We start from the raw sequence: 21,346 nt of genomic DNA, 5'->3' as shown, positions 1-21,346 counted from the left end.
CAAAGGGAAAATAGGGTAAGAGGGAACTGGTCTGATCAAGTTCTCAATAACTTATAGGATCACAGAGATAAAGGATTAGGTATGGGAGATATGCACTGTGAGGAATATATTCTTCATCCCTACTTTCCACCTCCCCTCTCTTCAAGTTATTATAAGCTTTGAAGAACTCATTTTCAGGGTTAGAAGTTTCATTGTACTGTAAGTATATGAGGAAGCACTTCCAGTTATTTATCTCCCCCACCCCTGCAGGTTCCAATTTGTTTTCATGTAATGCTTAAGGATTACTGCTTTCCAAAACATTGAGCTATTTCTGTAAGTGTTGTGGAGGAATGCTAAGCTTTTCTTAGCCTCAGAAGACAAGGTAATGATGGGATGTTTATGAGACAAAAGTGCAAGAGCAAATTCCAGAATCACCGTTAAAACAGACCAAAAATTGAACCTTATATAATAGAGACAAAACAAAATGTCAAAATCAATCCTATAATTTACAGTGAAAACTAGAGGTAAATCTTGTCCTTTTCCTGCCTTTAAATAATCCAGGTTCAAAATAGAAATGTTGTTAATGCTTTAATCTATGGTTTTTTTCAGAAACTGTTGCTTAAAAGGCAGACCTGAGCTCCAGTGTCCAAGTCCTGCCTCGCCGAGACTGGATGAGCGTTCGCAATGAATTTGCAATGCATCGCTTCCCATCCCAGTATAAGAGAACAGCTACTAAGCCCCTAGATAGCCCGGGAAAACGAGGCTGTTGATGCTCTCCTGAAATGAAAGAAATTTACAGTCACACGAGAAGTCCCAGCTTATGTTGCCTCTAGCTTTTCTATTTATGTTATCATCCTCTCCCTCCCCCACCCCTAGTGCTCAAACTATGGGCAGAAAGGTAGAAGGACCCTTCATAATACTCACAACCCCATTCCCTGACTTCCCCTATTTTAGCCAGACAATGTCCCACCCTTTGTAAAAACAGCAGTTAAGGGTGACAGATTCCCTCTGACCTCCATGTAATTCTAGCACGCTCTCTCAGCATTGTAACTGCTATCTGCTCCAGCTCCTACAAACGGGCCAAACAAGAGTTTTTTTCAAAATTCATATTGAAAAGAAAAGTGTGACAACTAATCCTATTGGAAGTTTCTCTGTATGTGTCCGCATGTGCACCACGTATACACTCACTTCGCTAGGCGTGGGGAGGAGGGGGAGAGCACTTGGGTTGCATTGCAAAATGTCCCAGGGGGACACAGACATACCCTGACCCTGGAAGCACTGGAAAGCTCTTCAGCCCACCTCTGTTCTGGGATTTCAGTAGGCACTCCCTGAATGCTTTCAAGCCAAAAAAACGAATGCTGGGATTCTCAGAATGCTGAATTCTGTACCCAATATTATATTATACATTTTCATGGAACTGTATACACAGGTTTAATTGTGAACACTGTCTCAGTAAACTTTCTTTTAAAAATGGCAGTATTTAAAATAAAAATATATTCAAAATGTTACTATATCTGTAAGATGAAAAAGGTTTTATTTTATTGTAAACACTCAGGGTGATATCTAATTATTGCCATACTCAGAGAGATCCATTGGTTCCAATGGATTTATTCTATGCCTCAGCTGGATATAACCATAAAGCTTTAAAAGCATGCCAACTGAAATAAGCAATTCTTACATTTTACAAGAAGTGGTGTAAAACTTTTAATGTAAATTATCAGATAATGTACACACAACTGAAATAAAGCAGATTTGCAGCTAGCTATTTGTTAAATGCAAGTAAAAATTCCTTCTGGACAAATGCTGCTTAATTCTGGGCACGTAATTAGGAACAACTCATATATTTATATACTTGGTTTTTATAGAATTTAAACTCCTAAGCTACTAGAACTATCAGAACATTAAAAAAATGAACAGCTTGTTCCCATTCCAGTATCGCATTACCAGCTAGGAGGAGTTCAACAGCTGCCAATTCCCCAATATCAAAAAGATCACTCAGAATAAAGGCCTCTCTGATGAGCTGCTCAGGTAACAGTCTGGTTCCTTGTTGGCCCTGGATAGCAACTCCTTCTGTATTTGCTTTCTGAACCTTTTCATGCTGTTGAGCATTCTTTGGCTACAAAACAACAAAATTAAAATTGTAAATTCTTATCAAATATGAAATGTCATATTAAAATACAGTTAAAATACATTTTCATTTTAAATACTAAGTATCATTCCATTCATTGACAGAAGTCCAATACAATGTATCGCAATATATAAAAGAAAAAAATGTAATATAGAAAAGGACCTTACACAATCTATATGTATTCACTTAAAATATTTTATACAGTAATCATCATTGTAGTTATCATTGTTGCTTCATAAAATAAATTTACTTTTTTCAAATATATGGTTTCTGATGAGAAATTTCAAGAGAATGAACAGGCAGCTTTCCAAATGTGCAGTAGCAACTTGTTTCATTTTCAGCAACAGACAGTTTTTATGTGAATGACTTTTGGCAGATGAGACAGATATAAAGCTTTCAAACAGCTGATATTATTGTAATATCCTACTTTGTCATCTAAGCACAACCTGTGGGAAAATCTACTAATAAATGTTAAACCCCAATTCAAAAGCTATACCCTCAGGAAACAGCGCAAGGAATAGAGTGGGTGCATCAATTCTTCTTTCCAGAGATATCCAGTTCCCCTTTGCTTCTCCACATCCCACTTCTACTCTCAAATGTGCAAAGGTGTTTAGAACACCAAGAAACGTACAATGTATTGTTACTGATCAGTGATGTCAAATGCAAAAAACCTTTCCTTTAAAGCGGAAGCACTACCATAGCCCCAAAAATGAAAGCAGCGATTCCAAAGCACTGAGAAACCCAGTGCACTGTGGGATGCAGTTTAATTCCCCAGAATGAAGTTTGAATCAGGGGCTTTGGAGGTCACAATCTGGCTACACCGAGGCATCACATTCTCAGTTCTCCAGACCATGAGACTGAGAAGTGAGCTCAAGTATTCCCTCCCTCGTGCATCTTGATAAAACACTTTCTGGTTTCTGCAAAGCGTGTGACATTTGAGCAGGCAAACACTGGTTGAGTGATCGCTGCAAACCAATATCAAACTGTGGTTTGTAATCCTGGTTTGAAGAACTGCTCAAGCCAGTTCATCATTTGGGTATCAAAGCAAACTGCTTGCAAACTGAGATGAGACAGAAGGAGAAACTACTCAAGATCATCCCTATCAGGAACACAACATTTGAATGCAGCCTCTTGTATATCAACCCTTTAAAATTGGCTTCTAATATGGCTTATTTGAAAGCCATTACCCATAGTTCCTAGTCAGACATGATGAGAAGCTATGATTTACTGCAACTTCCTGATTTGGTTTTTTTTGCTCACAAAAGTGGCAGCAAAGAGGGTTATCAAGCCTGAATTTGATTGTCTGAATATGGCCATTATGTGTAGTTCTAACACAATTATCAAATGAAACAGATCATAAAGTATACCAGCTCAACTTTTCCCCACCCACCTCCTGATAGAGCAAAAGTTTACTTTTTACCGGATTTCTGAAGAGTGATATAAAGTCAGGCTTATGTTTCTTTAAAATCTGGTCAAGAAGATGGGTCGCTTCAGGTTGCCTTTTCCAGATAGCATTAACCACTGCCTGCCATATGTCTTTGTAGGGCCCCCACAAACTGGCAGCTAAAAGTAATATACACAATATTTTCACAATAGGAGATAATGGCAAAACATTACATCACCATGCAACACATTACAAAAACACTTTTAAATAAAATGAATTCTTTGTGATGGAACTGCAAAAACAACCCTGCTGCCACACAGATAGCATTTCCTACCTGTAAGTGTTCCCCATATAGAAAATGTGCAATATGAAAAGCACGTCTAAAACTCAATGTATCAGGAATTTGGATCAGGAAATGAAAGGTACATATACAAAAGGGAAGCTATGGCTTCCCAGTTGGTTTTAATTGCCATTTTAATTACCACCAAAGTACACTTAACCAAATGAGATTAATGATGCTGAAATATGCTACACATAGTTATTTGGTCAGATATATACAGTACCTTGTAAAAGTAATCAGACCTGACCGATACTTTTAGAAGGCATTATACACTCCAAGAAAGGCTTCCAAAAAACTTTTAATAAAAAGTTCCACAATACATTATCAATAATTTAATTGGATCTTTTATCAGTGCAACAAAAAGCCCAAACAATTCTGGATGATCCAGAAGAGGATCGTAAGATCCAGGATGAGTCACATCGTACTAGCAGAAGGAGTTGGGGAAAATATTGCATAAGGAGTGGTAGTTATTAGGAGAATCATATTGTTACACTACTGGCAAGGCCCATACCATTACAAGGATCCTGTTGCCAAGCCCCAGAGTCTCCTGTCCCTGTTGTTCCTTACCTTCACTTCCTACTCTCCTGTCCTTTCTGAGCAGACAAGCAATGCCAAGAGTGAGGGGATGGATCACCACCCTCCACTTGCCCTTATGTTGTCCATCTGGTCAGTTGTGTGGATTGGGCACAGAGGAAGAATGTAAACAAATGGGCAGTGGTAACCGGGCCCACTCAGGGCATCTCGTCCAAGGGGCCCCAGAACTGGCACACAGGTGAGCGGGGTGACATCACACACTGATAAATCTTAAACTAAGGGTACATACCCCAAATCCTTCACAGTAGATTAGTTAGCCACACATTTACAATCATACTTAGGATACTTAAGGAAAAATAGCACTGATTTTCCCCAGTCTTTTACAGTATGCTTATGGGGTGAGAATTCAAATCGACATCAGTAATGATCGGGGAGAACAAGGGTGGTAGTAGAAACCATTCCCATTTACTTAAAAGTCTCAAAGATTAATTTACTGTAGGGCAGTTATATAATGCACTGGACTGTAAATTTGTATTGGAGACGTCACTGACAAATGCTCCAGGACCAACATGTAAGTGTGGTTGCAATTCTACACCTGCTTACGTGGCAGTAATCCCTTCAATGGGAATTACTGCTGAAGTGAGTAGACAAATATTGGATTGCAAGACATATTCAGGAGCAACAGGTGAGTAATAGGTTGCAGTGGTTCGTTCTGGGAGGAGACAAAGGGAACCAGGACGGGCCGCAGGACGTTCCTTCCCCACAATGGAAAGAGGGTAGAAGCTGGCATGTCGCCAAAATCCCCTCGCTCCTGAAGTAGAGAGAAGGGAAGGGGATCACACAGCGGAATGGCCACTTCGCTTCATAACCTCCGGCTCGCCCACGGGCCTCCCCTTACCTGAAATTACCGCCAACGGCGCCGACATGTTAGAAGCTCACTCGAGCCAAAGCGCCGTTGCCGCCGAAAAGCCCAGAAATAGTAGACGGCGACTAAAGTAATGCCGGGGCAGAAATATCACCGTTCTTACACCCAACTCAGCTGCTTAACACCAGGAGCAGGTCCCTTTCGTTGGCTCCAAACCAAATTTGGTACATCGAAACCTCAAGTCATTAATCCAAACCCGCTCAGATTGAGCATTTTGAGTACAGGCGCAGATAGGCTGCCTAATCGGTCACATCAGGACCCAAGAGAAAAGGATGCTGGGAATTGTGGTTCTTGTCCCCTTCCTGGCAGAAAGGCGGGAAATGTAAAATTAAGCCTGCAATTCTAAATTCTTATTTATTTATCTATTTATTATTTTATTTGGGAGGAAGGAGGAAGGAAGGGCGGGATATAAATCAAATAATAAATAAACAAATTCTTGCGAGAGAGTAAGCCCCATTAAACATGTTATTTGCTTCAAGTCATTTCCGACTGATGGCGACCCTATGGGTCAGCGACCTCCAACAGCATCTGTTATAAACCACCCTGTTCAGATCTTGTAAGTTCAGATCTGTGGCTTCCTTTATGGAATCAATCCATCTCTTGTTTGGTCTTCCTCTTTTTCTACTCCCTTCTGTTTTCCCCAACATTATTGTCTTTTCCGGTGAATCATGTCTTCTCACGATGTGTCGAAAGTATGATAACCTCAGTTTTCATCATTTTAGCTTCTAGTGGTAGTGGGATGTAAATATAGATAGGATCGCGCTGTTTTGTTTATTTTATTTTATTATTCGGTTTATATCCCGCCCTTCCTCCGAGCAGAAGCCCAGGGCGGCAATGTTCAATGAGAGGTAAAAGAGGACCACCAAAGTTATATGCAAACAATAGCAACGTTTTCTATTTCTTTTGTTGGTACAAACTGACATTTCCATACCCTCCCCTACTCTCAAACAGCAGCAGAAGTATCCGCGGCGGGTTTGTAGATTTGTCCAAGGAAAGGTGTTTGCGTGTAACGCTTTTAATTTCCAGTATGCCCCTTCTGAATGATGCTAACGTAGTAGATAATGCGGGAGAAGGTTGTTTAGATTGGGGCGGAGGGAGCGTATTGAAAAGCAGCCAACTTTTTCAAAGCCAAAGGTGAGTGTTTTCGTATGAAGGCTATTGATGCCTAAATCGTCAAAGACTTTTCTGAAAAACAACTAGAAAAACAGCAAAAACAACACAATCTTGTTGGCACCTAAAATCCGACACTGGAGATGGAGGATACTCAAGACAGAGAGAGAAAAAAGGCGATATTGGAATAGATCGCCTATTACTAAGCAATATGCATCTATGCGCTTCTATGCACACCAGAGCGTTCTTCATATCCTGCCCTTCCTCCCTAAGGAGATCAGAGCAGTACAGTATAAAACAGCAAATGACGTTTATGGCAGCAAAGATAGGTAGGAAGGCTGGTATGACGCTTTACAAGTGTGGGGCGCTTATTGACTAATCCACCGGACTACAACTCCCATCAATCCACTCCTTTTTCCTGTTTTTCTTCTCGTCATGTGAGTTCATGCGCATGAGTGTTAATGCGTCGCCCGCGCCAAAAAAAGATGTAGATTCCCCCAAGCGAAGGTCGGTGTCGTCCAGCTTGTAACGCGTGTAAGAGAAGTGCCTGTTTGTTGTGTAAAGTGTTCACCAACTGTCCTCCGTCTTCTCTTAAGAGTGTTGTTGCTGCCAAGCAGCCGGTCGCCGCGGAGCAGGGATAGCGAGGCGGGTGAGTTGAGCAGCAAGGGCTGGGGCTGCTTGGTCACGAGAGAGTAAAGGGAGCCTGCAGGCCTCGACTCGCTCTCCTTCGGCTGTCTCAGGCTCTTGGCAAGTGCCGGGTCTCCCTAGTTGGAGGGGAGGAAGGCGAATCTGGTGAGTTGAGGGCTGCTGCCCCTGCATCTCACTTTGTTAAATGGGCTCACTTACTAACGAACTATGCACGTGACTGTGAAGCCTTCGAGTGAATAATTTTGCTTGGTATTCTTATGTACTCCCTGAGAGTATCAAGTAGCCAGACAGATGCAATTTTGTAGCGTAAGAGGTATAGTTTCCACTAAACATAAATACGTTCAGGCCGAAATGGTCTGAATTTTCCAACAGGTGGTCTGGTACTTTCTCAGCAAACTAACACTTCATAACGAAATGGGGCAAAAGGTGCATGATGGTTGATTGGTACAATCCTTATTTATTTAGTACATATCCTCTTTCACTCAGGGACCTAGGCCAACATATATGATCCTTCCCTCTCTTCTATCCACCCAGCCCCTTTTATCATCATTATCACAGCAGCACTGTGGGTAAGTAGACTGAGAATAAGGGGCTACTAGACATAGTAGTTATGCTCTTTCTCCATGGTTGAAGGCAGTATGCTTCTGAATATCAGTTGCTGGAAACTGCAGGAGGGGAGAGTGTCCCTTTGGCATCTCACTGGCCACTGTGAGAACAGGATGTTGGACCAAATGGGCTTGATCCGGAACGGCTCTTCTTGTGCTCTTATGACTGATCCAACCTTATCTGATGAATTTTATGAAACTCCTAGTCCAATACTCTAACCACTGAACTATGCTGGTCTTAGCACTGAACGTGTCGTGGGGCCCATAAAATAGAATCTTCATGTGAATTTGATGCATGATCCGGTGAGAGCTACTTTTTGATATTTTGCAAGGCCCTTGGCTCATTAGAATGTCCACAAATGTAAATGTAATATATGGCACTAGGTTGTATAGTGATGAGGGGCAGAAAATTTCCCATTTCCTAAGTTCATTAGTAACAATGAATGGATGGCGTGATTCCATCTTAAGAGATTCCAAGGTGATTTAGACATTACAATCCTGGCTTAATCAAACCATGGTTCATTAAGCTGGAAAAAAGCTTTGTACCTCCACATTCCTTCTTGCCCCTCATGCACCAGCTTCAGTGCTTTTATTGAAGTTACTTTAAACCAGAGTTTTCTGTTGCTGGGATGTGATCTTGGTCTCAAAAAAAAACCCTGATATGAAACCAGGATCAAAGTTACCATTTGTAGGCGCTGTTGTTTCTGTCCTGCAAAACTCTTCCTCAGGGCTGCATTTGAGTACCTTCTAATCTTTTGAACATACTTTAAAACCTTTCTTTTTATAAAAGTTTTTTATGCGCCCCTATGCTTTAATTATTTTGTTCACCGCCCTGAGAGCTATTCTGCTAAGGGCGGTATATAAATTGAAATAATAATAATAAATAAAAATTATGACGTTTGTGTTTGTCATTTTACTTCTTATCTTTTACTTCTTACTTCTTATCATGTTAATATATTTTAGCCTTAATTATGACAGTATTGTTTGATATGCTACTTTTTGAGTTTATGTTTTAAGAAAAGTGGTATTTACTATCTTAACAGAGTAACAAAACATGGCTTGTTTTATGATAGTAACTGGTACATTTCACAGTCTGCTGTGCAAAGGAACTGATATGTACACCAGGTTAGGTAGCTGGTACAAGATCACAGTCATAAAAATACTTTATCATTGCAGAAAAGAGTGTTTTCTTGCTGACTCTGCTCCTTTCTTCCCACAGAAGCATTACTTTTGTTGACCACCATGTTTCTATTAGTGGAAATGACTGATACTGTGCGAATTCCTCCATGGCAGTTCGAAAGGAAACTTAATGATGCCATCACTGAAGAGTTAAATAAGAAGTTAGCCAATAAGGTAAAGCTTAGAGTGCTGTAGGCCATATCCAACTAAACGTTTTGAATGGGGTTCTATTCTAAATGTAAAGTTCTTGGTGCTTTAGAGGCAGACCAACTTAGTGACTAAAAATGATGTCTCTGACTTAGAGTTAAGAAATAGTATAACGTCCTATGAAATACCAGGCATGGTACAAAGTCATATATTTAATAGGTGTAATTGCAATGGCTACACCAATAGTTTGCAAAACTGTGGGGGAAGGGCTATACCAGATTTTGACCGGTCTATATTCAGTATCTGTTCATTGTTAATACTCGCTATGTAAGTGAGATGCAGTGTTGTATGAAACTGGGAAGTGAGTGGGAGGCAGAAAATAAATGGAAATTAGAAGTGGGCCAGTTGCTTAGGAAATGCACTCGAATTTGTTCTTAACCATCTCTGTTATCTCTCTGTGCTGCTTTTGCCAGCTGAGGTCAGCATGTATGAATGATTTCTGCTATACAACCATTATGGATCAGTTCACCAATTTGGTTCATCTACACAGCTTCCCTAGGACATAAACTCTGACATGTTATTTCAAGAAAGCTTAACACATTTCTTCTAGTTGGGATTTATTGCTCTCTGGACTTCTCTCCTCAAAACAGGTTGTGTATAATGTTGGCCTTTGCATTTGCCTGTATGACATCACAAAGTTGGAAGATTCCTACATATTCCCAGGAGATGGTGCATCACATACAAAAGGTTGGCCAATTCTTTTTCTTAATATGACTGTTTTGGATCTGTAGGAGAGTTGACTACCTCAGAACTTAAGGCGGTCCCATCTTAAGCAATACAGAGATGAGCTGGCAATACTACAGTGCCTTAAGCGCTCTGTTCTCTTCAGTTGTGAATGCATATTTTGCTGGTAAAAATGTAAATGTCTGCCTTCAAGTCGATTCTGACTTATGGCAACCCTATGAATAGGGTTTTCATGAGGCTGAGAGGCAGTGACTGGCCCAAGGTCACCCAGCGAGCTTCATAGCTATATGGGGATTTGAACCCTGGTCTCCCAGGTCGTAGTCCAACACCTTAACCACTACACCACACTGGCTCTCCCATTTTGCTGGTAGTGTAGCAGATATATTCTCTACCATATACACCTGGGAAGTACCTGCTCCATGGAACAAAAATCTGAGGAAGTCTCTTTTACTTAGTTTCATCATTTGAACTATTATCCTTTAGGACAGAGTTATGGTGATACTTCACACGTACTGCAATATCACATGTTCTTATCTAATGCTAATATTCTCAAGAAGGCATATTCGTTCCACGTTTCTGTATTTTGATGTTCCAGGCTGGAGAACTAGGAATATGTCATGTTGATATGGCGAGCAACTTCAGCAGGAAGGTTGGATCCAGAAGTGGTCAACCCTCCTTGGGCAACTTTGACAGGTGGGCAGCCCTGCCTACCTGTCCGTCACTTGATTTCTTGGAATCAGTTGACTTAAACTTCAAGCTGCATCTGCAAAAGTAGATTTTTCCTTTGTGACAGTGGTGTGAATTCCTTTTGAACTTTTCCTGCACCTGACATATGATGTTGGGTGTGCAAAAGCTGGGTGTGAATTGCCTCATGGGAGACCCTCATTGTTTTGACCTACTGGGTCCGATGTTCCTCACGATTGTCCCTATGTGTTGACGATTTTCACTCATGAGTGAATTAGCTAATGATTGCATTATTAACATTGCAATATAATGCAGGAAAGTTAAACTGATACCTGTTCACAAATCAGACACTGATATGCTGGAGAAATTGTGAACAGTTTGCCAGGTAGGTATTCAGCTTACAAGTGGGACCTAATTCTCATGCTAATTTGATATGTGACTGTCTTCAAAGCTCACTTAAATGATTTTTAAAAATCATTCAACAGAGAGCAGTCCTATAACTCTAGTTTCATATCACAACAGTTCTACTTTGGAATGACAATTAATTTATTAGTAATGGAGTGGTAACAGGACATTACTTGCAATGTGCACATTAAATTCTGTGTCTTAATACTCTTGTATAAATGGTACTTGTTATACTTTCCCTTGACTTGTTCTGCTATTTTTTATTCATCTGTTTCTTATGGAAAACAAAAGCTACTGACAGAAGGCTTGTTCCAGTGTGTATTTCAGTTATTCCTTCTTGTGTCTGCTTGTCTCATGACCTTTGTGCATCTTGTGCATGTTATTTTTGACAAGACAAATCTATGAAACCACTTGGGTGCAAACAGGGCCACTCTCATAGAATCATAGAATAGTAGAGTTGGAAGGGGTCTACAAGGCCATCGAGTCCAACCCCCTGCTCCAATCTTCATTTCCCTTCCTGCTGCAGTTCACTTAGCACTGTCCTATTTGCTCTAGTTACCAATCGAAACAAGTCTGTTTTCAGACTGCCAGACTTGCAAAATCCCAAAAGGCTGACACAGCTGCCCAGAAACTGCACTCTTATGCTCTGCACATCATTAGTGCAATGAGACGGAAGCATAGATAGAAAGTTTACTTTCCTCAGGATTTCAAGAGATGGTGGGTTGCAATCAACACTGTGTAATCACAGCAATATGTAATTCTCAGCCTCCTACATATGAGTTTATCCACTTTTACATCCTGTGTGCACATAGTTTTGGCAATTTGGTTGTTATGTAAAGAAAGTCTGAAGCAAGTGCCAATTTTGCCCACTCACACTTGCTGGTACCATGGTTCTTGGTCTGGTGGCTGTGCCTTGTATTTAACTACATCATTTATCAGCTTCCCATTGGAGACATGCCCATTGCAGAGACCAGGTCCTGATGCTTCTTTTTTTTAAAAAAAAATATCTTGCCACACTTGCTTTGACTATTTAGGAACAGTTCAAAAATGCTGGGAAAACTTATAAACTTTTGGCATGATACCACTGTATGATGGTATCTGCACAGCCCACTCACTTTTTCACGATACTTATTCAGAAAATAGTGACTAGCAGAATGCTAGTACTGGATTGCTATTTCAATTTTTATTTTAATACACGTTAGAGAGGGAGTGAAACATGATCTGTTCAAGTAATGTGGTGTTTTGCTTCTTTTTCAGTGCATTTTAGGTATGTCGTATTTCACCCCTTCTTGGATGAAATTCTGGTTGGAGAAATAAAAGGCTGCAGTCTGGAAGGAGTTCGTGGTAATTTAACTTTTTCTAGTAATTCCTGTGGTGGATCTACATTTACCAATAAATCACAGAAATCTTGTAGAATGGTCTGTCCTGTATTGCAGTGAGTGTCTAGAACGATGGATATTATGCCAAGATAGCCAATAGATATGTCCAAGAAAGACAGTTCTGTCAACAAAGTTTGGAATCGCTGTGGTAAGATACATACAACTCATCATCCTGGTTATGGGATTTTTGTTTAATTTAATGGCTGTGGAACCTAGCTAGTTAGGTTACCTCAAATATATGTATAACTGAGTGAAATGTTTCTGGACCACAGCTGTTGTAGTTGGTTTCATACTAACCAGAGGATGTCTTTCTCCATCATCTCAAAACTAGCTGAAATATAGCTACCAGCTACAAATCATTAGACTACACAACTGTATTATTATTTTTATTTTATTTTATTTTTATTATTTTATTATTATTTTCCCTTTGATAAGAGCAAAGACCCTAAATATTAAGTTCCTAGTTATCTTTAACCTTGGAGGATATGATGCTACTATGCTGATAATTAGGATCAGTTTTGGTGCCAAATGCAATGTACCTAGTATTTGTTATATAATCCATTTAAATTGTCCAACACTTGCCCTGTTTACCTATCCTGTGAGAACTAGATCCATTAGGCATGCAGTTGTACAATACTGTGGGAATCTTTCCTGGGGTTTATACAAATTTAATTCAAAGAGAGCAAAGCTACTCTCCCATTTTGTGTCTGCTCTTAACTGATTAGTTGTCTGTAGCTGGATCACTCCTTAGTACTCCAAAATAGCTGTACTATAGTTCTTTTTCTAAAAAATGTAAAATGAAAGTAAGCCATTACAGGAGGAAACCTAGAAAAGTATAAATGGAAGCTTAAAGTTCATCTCTTTGCTGATGGATGTTTCAATTCTGAATATATAAAACATTACAGTGGAAAGAATGCTGGATATAGATTCAAATCCTTTGTCAGATGTATCACTGGGTAGAGAAAAGCTTAATTTCTAGGCATCACATTGCATCCAAATGGTTCCGCTATTAACCAGAACATGTTTTTTGTAGTTTCTCTTGGATTCTTTGATGACATCATCATTCCTCCAGAATCTCTACAGCAACCTGCCAAGTTGTATCCTTTGAACAGCTCCATGATGGTGAATGTTTAAAAATACATAATATGACACACTGCTTCCCTTCAAATGAAATTTGTTTGTGCCTTATACAAAAAACTCCTGAGCATGTTGCAAAACGTTCCAGTCACCACACTATCATAGACTGCCTGTTGTTTGATGCTAAAGTAACATTAGCAACTATTCTGCAGCGCTGAAAGCAGCCACAGAATTTTTCAACAGATTGTATCCAGTGCTTTCACAGAACCTTTCCTCTCCTCTGTGGGGCAGGTCCCTCTATCGCACCACCACCACCACTTTAGAGGGTCGGGGGAACCTGCCAAACAGTGTGGGCTATATCATCGGATGCTGTAGTGGGAGTAGGACTTGAAGAGTACAAGAGTCCTCCACCTGATCTTGTGCAGTCTCCACACGCTCACAGTTCCCACTGTGAACTGATATAGCCCTCAATGTTTGTCAGGCCCCCTGATCCTCTAGAGAAGCTGGTGTAGGTGGAGGAGGGGAAGAGAGAGATCCATTGCACAAGCTGCCTTCCATTTGCACATTGGATGCAACCCAAAGATTAGTTTGATTGAGGGAAATGGTGTGAAGAAAATACATGGGGAGAGATCCACTGATACTTGGGAAACAGCAGTCAGAGTGAATCAACTAATTTCCTTCTCTTCTGATTCCTATGATCAGCTCCTGTATTGAATAGCAGATCCAGCATGGTTTATCCTCAGCATAATGAGAAAAGCTAGTGTAGGAGACAGTGATGTGTGTTTTCTGGAAAATGTTCTGTTGTCCTAGAGAGTAATTTAGTTTAGCATGTTTATTTTATTTATATTTAGTAAACAGAGCTAAAAACATGGCAACTGCCTAGCTTGTCTAATACAGTATTTGCAATTCGCATTCTTTCATTGATGGTCATGAACTTATGTAATAGATATTTTTTCCCCTTGGAAAAAATAAAGTGCTATTATATCACATCACTGATGAATACTTGAAATAAGATAGCAAGTCTGAGAGAAGGGATTTAATGTGTGAATCTGAATGTCTATGCCTTCCTATGGTATTGTTGCCTTAACCCTCTTTGTGCCCAGTGACGAAGCAGAACAAGTATGGGTTTGGGAATATGAAACTGAAGAAGGAGCCCATGACCTCTATATGGACACAGGGGAGGAAATCCGTTTCCGTGTAGTTGATGAAACTTTCATTGACACATCCCCAAGAGGCCCAAGCTCTGCAGAGCCTTCCACCTCTAGTGCCACAGAGGAGGTACAGAAGAAAGAGGCACCCTACACTCTAGTGGTAACTATTTAACACTGCTCCTTTCTACATAAGCATTCAAAATATCCTTTACCCAAAAGTAGAGAAGAATGTTGAAGAAATAGAAAATCCCAGTGCCCACTTGTGCCTTAGTGTTAGGATGGAAGACAAGAGACCTGGAGCTTTGCAAGCGCAGCTTAAAAATGTAACATTGACAGAACAGTGAGTTTGGCAGTGATATGTTCCAAACAGCGTGCGCGTGTATTTATAAATAATAATCTAGAGTTGTAGCGTCTTTTTAAAATAACCTTTTTATTCAGCATTTTAGATAGTTCTAGAGTTATAACAGTACAACCAGTAATGAAAATCTGACTCTGAACCTATTGTTGCTATATGCCTTCAAGCTGATTACAACTTAGGGTGACCCTGTGAATCTTTTTTGGATACATTCATAAGGTTTTCACGGTAAGAGGAATTCAGAGGTAGTTTACCATTGCCTTCCTCTAAGCCTACGGCACCCAGTATTCCCAGGCGGTCTCCCATCCAAGTACAAACCAGGCCTGACCCTGCTTAGCTTCTAAGATCAGATGAGATTGGGTGTGTTCAGAGTAGTATGGCTGTGAGTTATATGACTTGAAGGCATATAACAAGTTCAGAGTCAGATTTTCATTACTGGCTGTACTCAGCTGTAACTCTAGAACCTATAAACTGCAAAACATCCTTGGTGATGGTAGGTAAATCAGTTACAGTTGTGAGAAGGTGTGTGAGAGGATCTTGCCAAGTGACCTCAGAATGGAAAACTCAGATTTCAGAGAATACATACTGCAGACATTAAATCGATAATCCAAATTTTCATTTTTAAAGTTCTAAGCTGTATTCTTTCTCTGTGCAGGGATCTATCAGTGAACCTGGTCTGGGCCTCCTATCCTGGTGGACAAACAGTTAGCCAAATGGAGAGATTTGTGCGAGATGGGAGCTTACCAAATTGGAAAAGCCAGCTGCTGCCTTTTCTCTTTCTCTCGTTGAACAGCAATTGCAATGCAAGCTTTGTGTTCTCACTTCTACTTTACCCTAGATCTGAAGTAGAAGATGAATGGGAACATCGAAGTGATGTCACTGACATAAAATATTTGCATACCATGGCCTTGTCAACAAATGCAGGTGGTCCTGACCTTTCTACCCAGAAGAACTGGGCATAAATACTTAAGAAGAATCTCTTACCCTGGAAAAAAGAATTGAGGCAGGCCTTGTGTTTAAAACATATGCAAGAAGAATTTTGGAAAAAGAACATCTGCCTGGAAGAAACTAGTATCTCAGGCTACCACCTTCTGTTTCACGTTGTGACTGGAAGGTGGAGAAGAATTATACTGTGAAAGCTTGCAGTCATTTTATTTGAATGCCTGACGTTTTCCCCATTGGGTTGGAGGAGTTTCTGACAGTGGGAAATCAATGCTTTGGCTCTTAAAGGTTGTCAAAGCCTGGTGATGAAGGCTGCAAAACTAGGGTAAGGGTGGGATCTCCTGTGTCTATATCTGGTGGAGAACCTTTGGCCCTCCAGTTGTTGCTGAACTACAGTTCCCATCAGGATGGACAAAAGGTCCCCCACTTCTGGTCTATATAGGCCTCCTCTAATGTGACTTCCTGAATGTGTTGGAACTATTTGCGTAAGCCCTGGCATAATCAGTGAGCCATTCTATTTTCAGAACATTGTAAGAACTGAAATCTGGAAAGTTTAGAGAGCAAACAGAAACCTTGTCAGCTGCCTTCCTAATCCTGTCTTCTGTGAAAACACATAACTTCCATTTCATTTTTGCTTAGAAACAGATGGTCTTGTTCTATGGAGAGAGAGAATTCTAATGAAAGTAGCTGTAAAACTGAATGACACCTCTGTGTTCAGGCCCAACTATCAGAACTGCTATTAAACAAAACAGCTCAATAACTGTTGTTGACTTAATATATTAAGAGTCAAATGTTCCCATCTTGTGCTAGAGCATTCTTTCCTGGGCATTGAATAGGAAAGCAGACATAGACAATGGCCATTCAATTTCTGGTTTTTCAGTGCATCCTAGTGTAAATATAGGACACTGGGTGGCAGTGCAATAGGGCATATAAGGAACACAATAATAATTAAAACATTCCTGTGGTTTTGGACAGATACATGTGTTGACCACTAATGTGAGAAGCAAAACTAGGGACTGCCAGAGCATCATGTGATAGAATATAGCTCTTCAGGCTAAGAAGGGCTTTTAAATGCATCTCTCTTATATCGTAACATGCTTGAAGACAGCCTGTTTCTTGATGGCAATATTCTGGGTAAAGAGCTGAAGCTGCTCTGACTTTGGCTGTTCCTGCTTCAAAGCCTGCACTGCACTTGGCTAGAGGATTGCTATTGCAATCTATTGAGGTGGCGCAGGACAATGCTGCTTGTAGTGATGTTCCTGTGTGCTGTGATTACTGCTGCCACAGTGTTTTGCTGGCTAATAAATATTGCTAGTGTATAATGAAGACTGGAATAGTAGCTCTGGTTGAAAAATCGGTAAGTTAACCATGCAAGCAGAGAAGTTGAAATGCCACCAGATGTTTTGTTTTTGTTTTGCTTTTCAGTGAAAGCATCTCTAAATGGAGGTAGTTCTAATAAACCTTACACTGATTTTCTTCTATTTTTATTGTGTGGTGATGCTTAAACATTTATGTGCTGTTGATGTGATGCATCAATAAATTTGATAACCAAATTGAGAGTTTTTAAGCACCTGAATTGTATTCTCTAGAAATAATCACTTATCCTTTTCATTAAGGAAGGCTTTTTGTACTGTGATTGTCACTCAGTATAAGTCTGATGCAGCTTAATCCATAAATACACTCAGGCTGCCTTCCTATACCCACTAGTATTGGAGTTAGCACCATTGAATTCAATGGGACTTGCTTCTGAATAGACATGTACAGAATTTATTCCACATGGTTTGTAAAAATATTTGAAAATGCAAAGTCTTGGCAAATTGCAAGCATCAACAAACTTTGGAGAAGAACCTTGCCAGTTTATTTTTATTTAAAACATTCTATTTCCCACTCTTCAATACAGAGGATTCCCATTCAATGCAAAAATGGAGTAATATTAAATACAAAAAAAAGCACAAACAAAATAAAAAGCAGTGTTAAACTAACAGCTCAAAAAGCTTTTCATGTGTACCATTTTTGAATGGTCAAAGGAATAAAAATCTCTAACGTTAAGTTATATCTTGTGTGCTATAATCATTATAATTCATTGATTTTATGTAAAAAAATTGCCCTTGCTTAAGGGAGGGGATGAGAGGCACACCACCATGCAAGCAGCAAAATCATACTGGATTCTCCTTCACTTCTGTGTATAGAAAAGGTAATCTTAAAGGTGACTTTTGCTGATGCTTTTTATTCTAAACTAGCTGAAAGCTTGCATTTCACAGTGAAACCAGCATAGCTTTTCCACAGTGATTTGTTAAAATGTATGTTGATATGTTTTAAATCTGGATCTTCCAAAGTACAAATGGCATTTGAACTTGTCTGATTTTCAAAAAAAAAGTGCTCTAATGAACAAAAGGAAATCTATCATCCCTTCTGTTACCAGTGTTCAGGCTGTGAGTGCCATTGCTGATGTAGATAAAACAGCATCATCCACACACTAAAGAGGTGAGGAGAAGTAGCAGGCTTCAGGGAGCTCCAAGGTTTACAAAAGTACCAAAAAAAAAAAGATTAGGGGAAAAACTTGAGGCAAACAGACCAATGAGAACTGAGCATGCCCAGACAGTACAGAATACTGACTATGGTGAGGGTCAGAATCGTGGGAAAGAGCAACAAAAAGACCCTGCAACAAAATGTTCCACTTGTATAAACTAATAGTGATATCAATTACAAGTGCTTATCCTTATGTGGCCAAAATAGCACCATCCACTAACCAGAGGGATACTTGCATATGTATTTTAATAAGCTGTTGAGAGAGGACCACTGAGGACTGGAAAACGAAAGTGGCAGAGGAGATGTAGTAGTGTTTCTGGATTCCTGAACACAAGCACTCTATTTTGTTTAGGTACATCATATTCCCATATTACAAAACATTTTTAAAAGTTAACAATTGATAGCTTTATTAAACTAAGTTATCAATTATTTGTACATTCTTTGAGTGATATCCAATTTTAGTCATAATCAGAATAGACCAAATGTGATACAATTGATGTAATTAATATGTTGCTTTTAATGAGGCTATGACTAACATTAGATACTGCTCTTCATTTTTTTTAACGAAAGGATGTATTTAGAGGAGTTGATACTATTTGGTTTTTATAAATATTTACGTACCATCATTTTTAGTTACACTCTTCCAAGATGGCTTTTTTATTAAATATTTTAAAAATAAAAAATCTATTTAACCCCCCAATAAAATTCATAACCAGCAGACATACCATCCAATTCATAATGCAAAACACTATTTCCACAAAACTAGCTATTTATACAGAACTGGTGAGGAAAAACGATATAGTGCATAGGTAAAGGCCACCTGCAATAAATCTTAAAGGGCTTTAAGAAAAGATTGGAGTGTGGCAGACTTTTGAATTGCAGTTGGAAGGAATCCCAGGGCCATGGAATGTGCAAATTGAATAGCTATCTTTTTTGTCAGCTCTTCACTGAGACAGCAGTGTCTAGGGGTGCAGGCAGGGCTGGAGATTCCTTGGTAATTGCCAGGCCGTAAGTCCTCAGCCGGCAGCTTGGCTATAAATCTGCCAGGCTAGCAAGGAGGAAGCAAGATAAGGGCAGAGGCCGTTCAAAGCTTACGTGCCAAGCCAGAAATCCAGAAGAGACATCAGTGAAGGTCCGGGTCTAATTTGCCGAGAGATCAGTCCAAGTCAAGGTTCAGGGGATAGGAAGACACACAGTGGTCCTGCCTGACGTTGTAGTCAGCAACAAGCTGAAGCCAAGGTTTGACTTTTAAGGAGCAGGTTTGTCAGCAGGTGTGAGCCATCAGCGTTTTGGCCTTAAGTGGACAGGCCTGCCCCTCTTCTGCCTGACCTGTTGTCTACGTTCTGCAGGTGAGGGGGGAGTATCCTGTTCACTGTCTGCGCCTGGCTGAAGGGCTTCCCCTGTGTCTGGGGTGCTCTGCAGCTGAGGGGGAGAAGGAGCTGGGTTCTCAGGAGTTTCCTCCATTTCTCCTTCTGGGTCTGCTGCTGTTACTCCTGAGTCATCCTCGTCTGATGAGTCCTCTGACAGGGCCATGACACTTTTAATCTATTACATTTAAATAGATAGCGGAATTTTTTTAATTGGTTGCAGTCCCAACCTCCCCAAAAACGAATCACTTGGAAACAATAGATTTAAGTCAGTTCTTTGAAACCCAAAAGCTGGTTTCCACTATTTTTAACGTGAGGTGGCCTGACATCTCCCCTTGCTTTGTTATGTGCCTTCAAGTCGATTATGACTTACGGCGACCCTATCAATCAGCGACCTCCAATAGCATCTGTCGTGAACCACGCTGTTCAGATCTTGTAAGTTCAGGTCTGTGACTTCCTTTTTGGAACCAACGTAGGTACAATAGGTACTCTTAAATAACGTGGTGCAGAGTGGTAAGCGGTGGTAATGCAGCCGAAGCTCTGCTCACGGCCGGAGTTCGATTCCAACGAAAGGAGGAAGTCGAATCTCTGGTAAAAAGGGTTGAGGTCCACTCAGCCTTCCATCCATCCGTGGTTGGTAAAATGAGTACCCGGCCTATGCTGGGGGGTAAAGGCAGGGGACGGAACTGGCAATCCCACCCCATATATATGGTCTGCCTAGTAAATGTCGCAAGAAGTCACCCTAAGAGTCGGAAACGACTCGCACTACAAGTGCGGGGACACCTTTACCTTTAAGTCATTATAGGAATTGGGAAGGGGAAAGATCATATTACCTACCTTGCTTGGTTTTATTTTTTAATGTGAATAAGGACTCATTTGGAGCATAACTGACTTGACAAAATTGTTGTTAGGATAAAATAGGACAACCTCCTTGAATGCTTCCATGAATACTTGTATGTTTATCTGCATATAAAGTTTCAGCCTTTATGACAATTATTTGTATTTTCTCTTACCACTCTACTGGACAGCAACTTTGCCCTGCTCTTCTTTCTATGATGCCCAAGTGAGCACTTTGATAGATGTCCAGTGCAACTAACTTGTGAAAAACATGGCAGAGATACCAGGAAAATACAGAGCTCTCCCATGTGCTGCCCAAGTGAGATGTTGTTTGCAGCAGGCACCTCAACAAATGTTGCATAAATGTCCTCACCCTCACAGCTTGGCTGCTCCTAGCATTCATCAGTGTCAAGCATTCATCAATAGCAAGTATTGGTATTGGTATTGATATCGATAGGCTGACTAATAAAACCAAATATTTTATTATTTTAGCTGACATGAGTATCTCATACGCTCACGTGTGAAATTGCCTTATGTTGCTATGGCTAGCTCAAAATTCAGCAAGGTCCTCAGGAGGAAGGGTGCATGGTGGCGATGGTGGGGTGAGTGAGGAAAAGGGGTGAAGGGAAGGTGAAGATGCAGCCTCCAGATAGGGCAGCACCTCCTTAGTTGTAACTGGAGCTACAGGGGTGGAGATGTCACAGTCAGAAGCACTGAAGGCTTCTGGCTCAACCTCTCCGAATGCAAGTAACTGGAGCCCTCCCCCAAGTCCCATTCTATCTCTTCTTCTTCCTCATCCTCCAATATTCTATGGGACTCATGATACTAGCTGTGGCATTCTGCAGTAGCTGGAGCTTCCAGCTATATGAGAGCAGCTTCGTATATAGCACATTGCAG

General features: G+C 40.4%; 2 protein-coding genes and 1 pseudogene across 6 annotated transcripts in view; 1 reads left to right on the top strand and 2 right to left on the bottom strand.

The window, feature by feature from the left end:
• NUP205 (nucleoporin 205) overlaps window positions 1-5,518 on the bottom strand; it is a 72,753-nt gene extending 67,235 nt beyond the window's left edge. Inside the window, exons 1-4 of the mRNA XM_061639474.1 lie at window positions 5,264-5,518; window positions 3,528-3,670; window positions 1,924-2,095; window positions 612-756 (exon numbers count right to left, since the gene is read on the bottom strand). Of these exons, the coding sequence (XP_061495458.1) occupies window positions 612-756; window positions 1,924-2,095; window positions 3,528-3,670; window positions 5,264-5,291 (488 nt within the window). The 5' untranslated portion in view covers window positions 5,292-5,518. The remainder of the gene's footprint in view (window positions 1-611; window positions 757-1,923; window positions 2,096-3,527; window positions 3,671-5,263) is intronic.
• Window positions 5,519-6,776: 1,258 nt separating this feature from the next.
• Window positions 6,777-16,476, top strand: POLR3H (RNA polymerase III subunit H). 5 transcript variants are annotated; one of them, XM_061639470.1, is made up of 7 exons: window positions 6,777-6,907; window positions 8,873-9,006; window positions 9,630-9,726; window positions 12,070-12,156; window positions 13,225-13,288; window positions 14,372-14,579; window positions 15,430-16,476. In XM_061639470.1, exons 2-7 carry the CDS (start codon window positions 8,896-8,898, stop codon window positions 15,481-15,483), a joined length of 621 nt encoding a protein of 206 aa, XP_061495454.1. In that variant the 5' UTR covers window positions 6,777-6,907; window positions 8,873-8,895; the 3' UTR covers window positions 15,484-16,476. The 5 variants fall into 5 exon arrangements, with proteins under 5 accessions (XP_061495454.1, XP_061495453.1, XP_061495450.1 ...); XM_061639469.1 differs by having other exon boundaries at window positions 6,777-6,934; XM_061639466.1 differs by having other exon boundaries at window positions 6,779-7,192.
• On the bottom strand, window positions 15,044-15,162 carry LOC133363573 (5S ribosomal RNA; annotated as a pseudogene).
• Window positions 16,477-21,346: the final 4,870 nt, after the last annotated feature.

This window comes from Rhineura floridana, chromosome 8 (genome assembly GCF_030035675.1).
Source record: "Rhineura floridana isolate rRhiFlo1 chromosome 8, rRhiFlo1.hap2, whole genome shotgun sequence".
NCBI lineage: Eukaryota > Metazoa > Chordata > Lepidosauria > Squamata > Rhineuridae > Rhineura > Rhineura floridana.
Note: the sequence above shows the minus strand (reverse complement) of the source record. Positions and strands in the feature narration are given on the sequence as shown.

What these genes read in the sequence shown, in the direction of transcription:
- POLR3H (XM_061639470.1), top strand. Translation starts at nt 8,896, where the DNA reads ATGTTTCTATTAGTGGAAATGACTGATACTGTGCGAATTCCTCCATGG. An exon ending in CAGTCTGGAAGGAGTTCGTG is followed by an intron (nt 12,157 to 13,224) that starts GTAATTTAACTT and finishes TGTTTTTTGTAG; the next exon opens with TTTCTCTTGGATTCTTTGAT. An exon ending in CTACAGCAACCTGCCAAGTT is followed by an intron (nt 13,289 to 14,371) that starts GTATCCTTTGAA and finishes CTTTGTGCCCAG; the next exon opens with TGACGAAGCAGAACAAGTAT.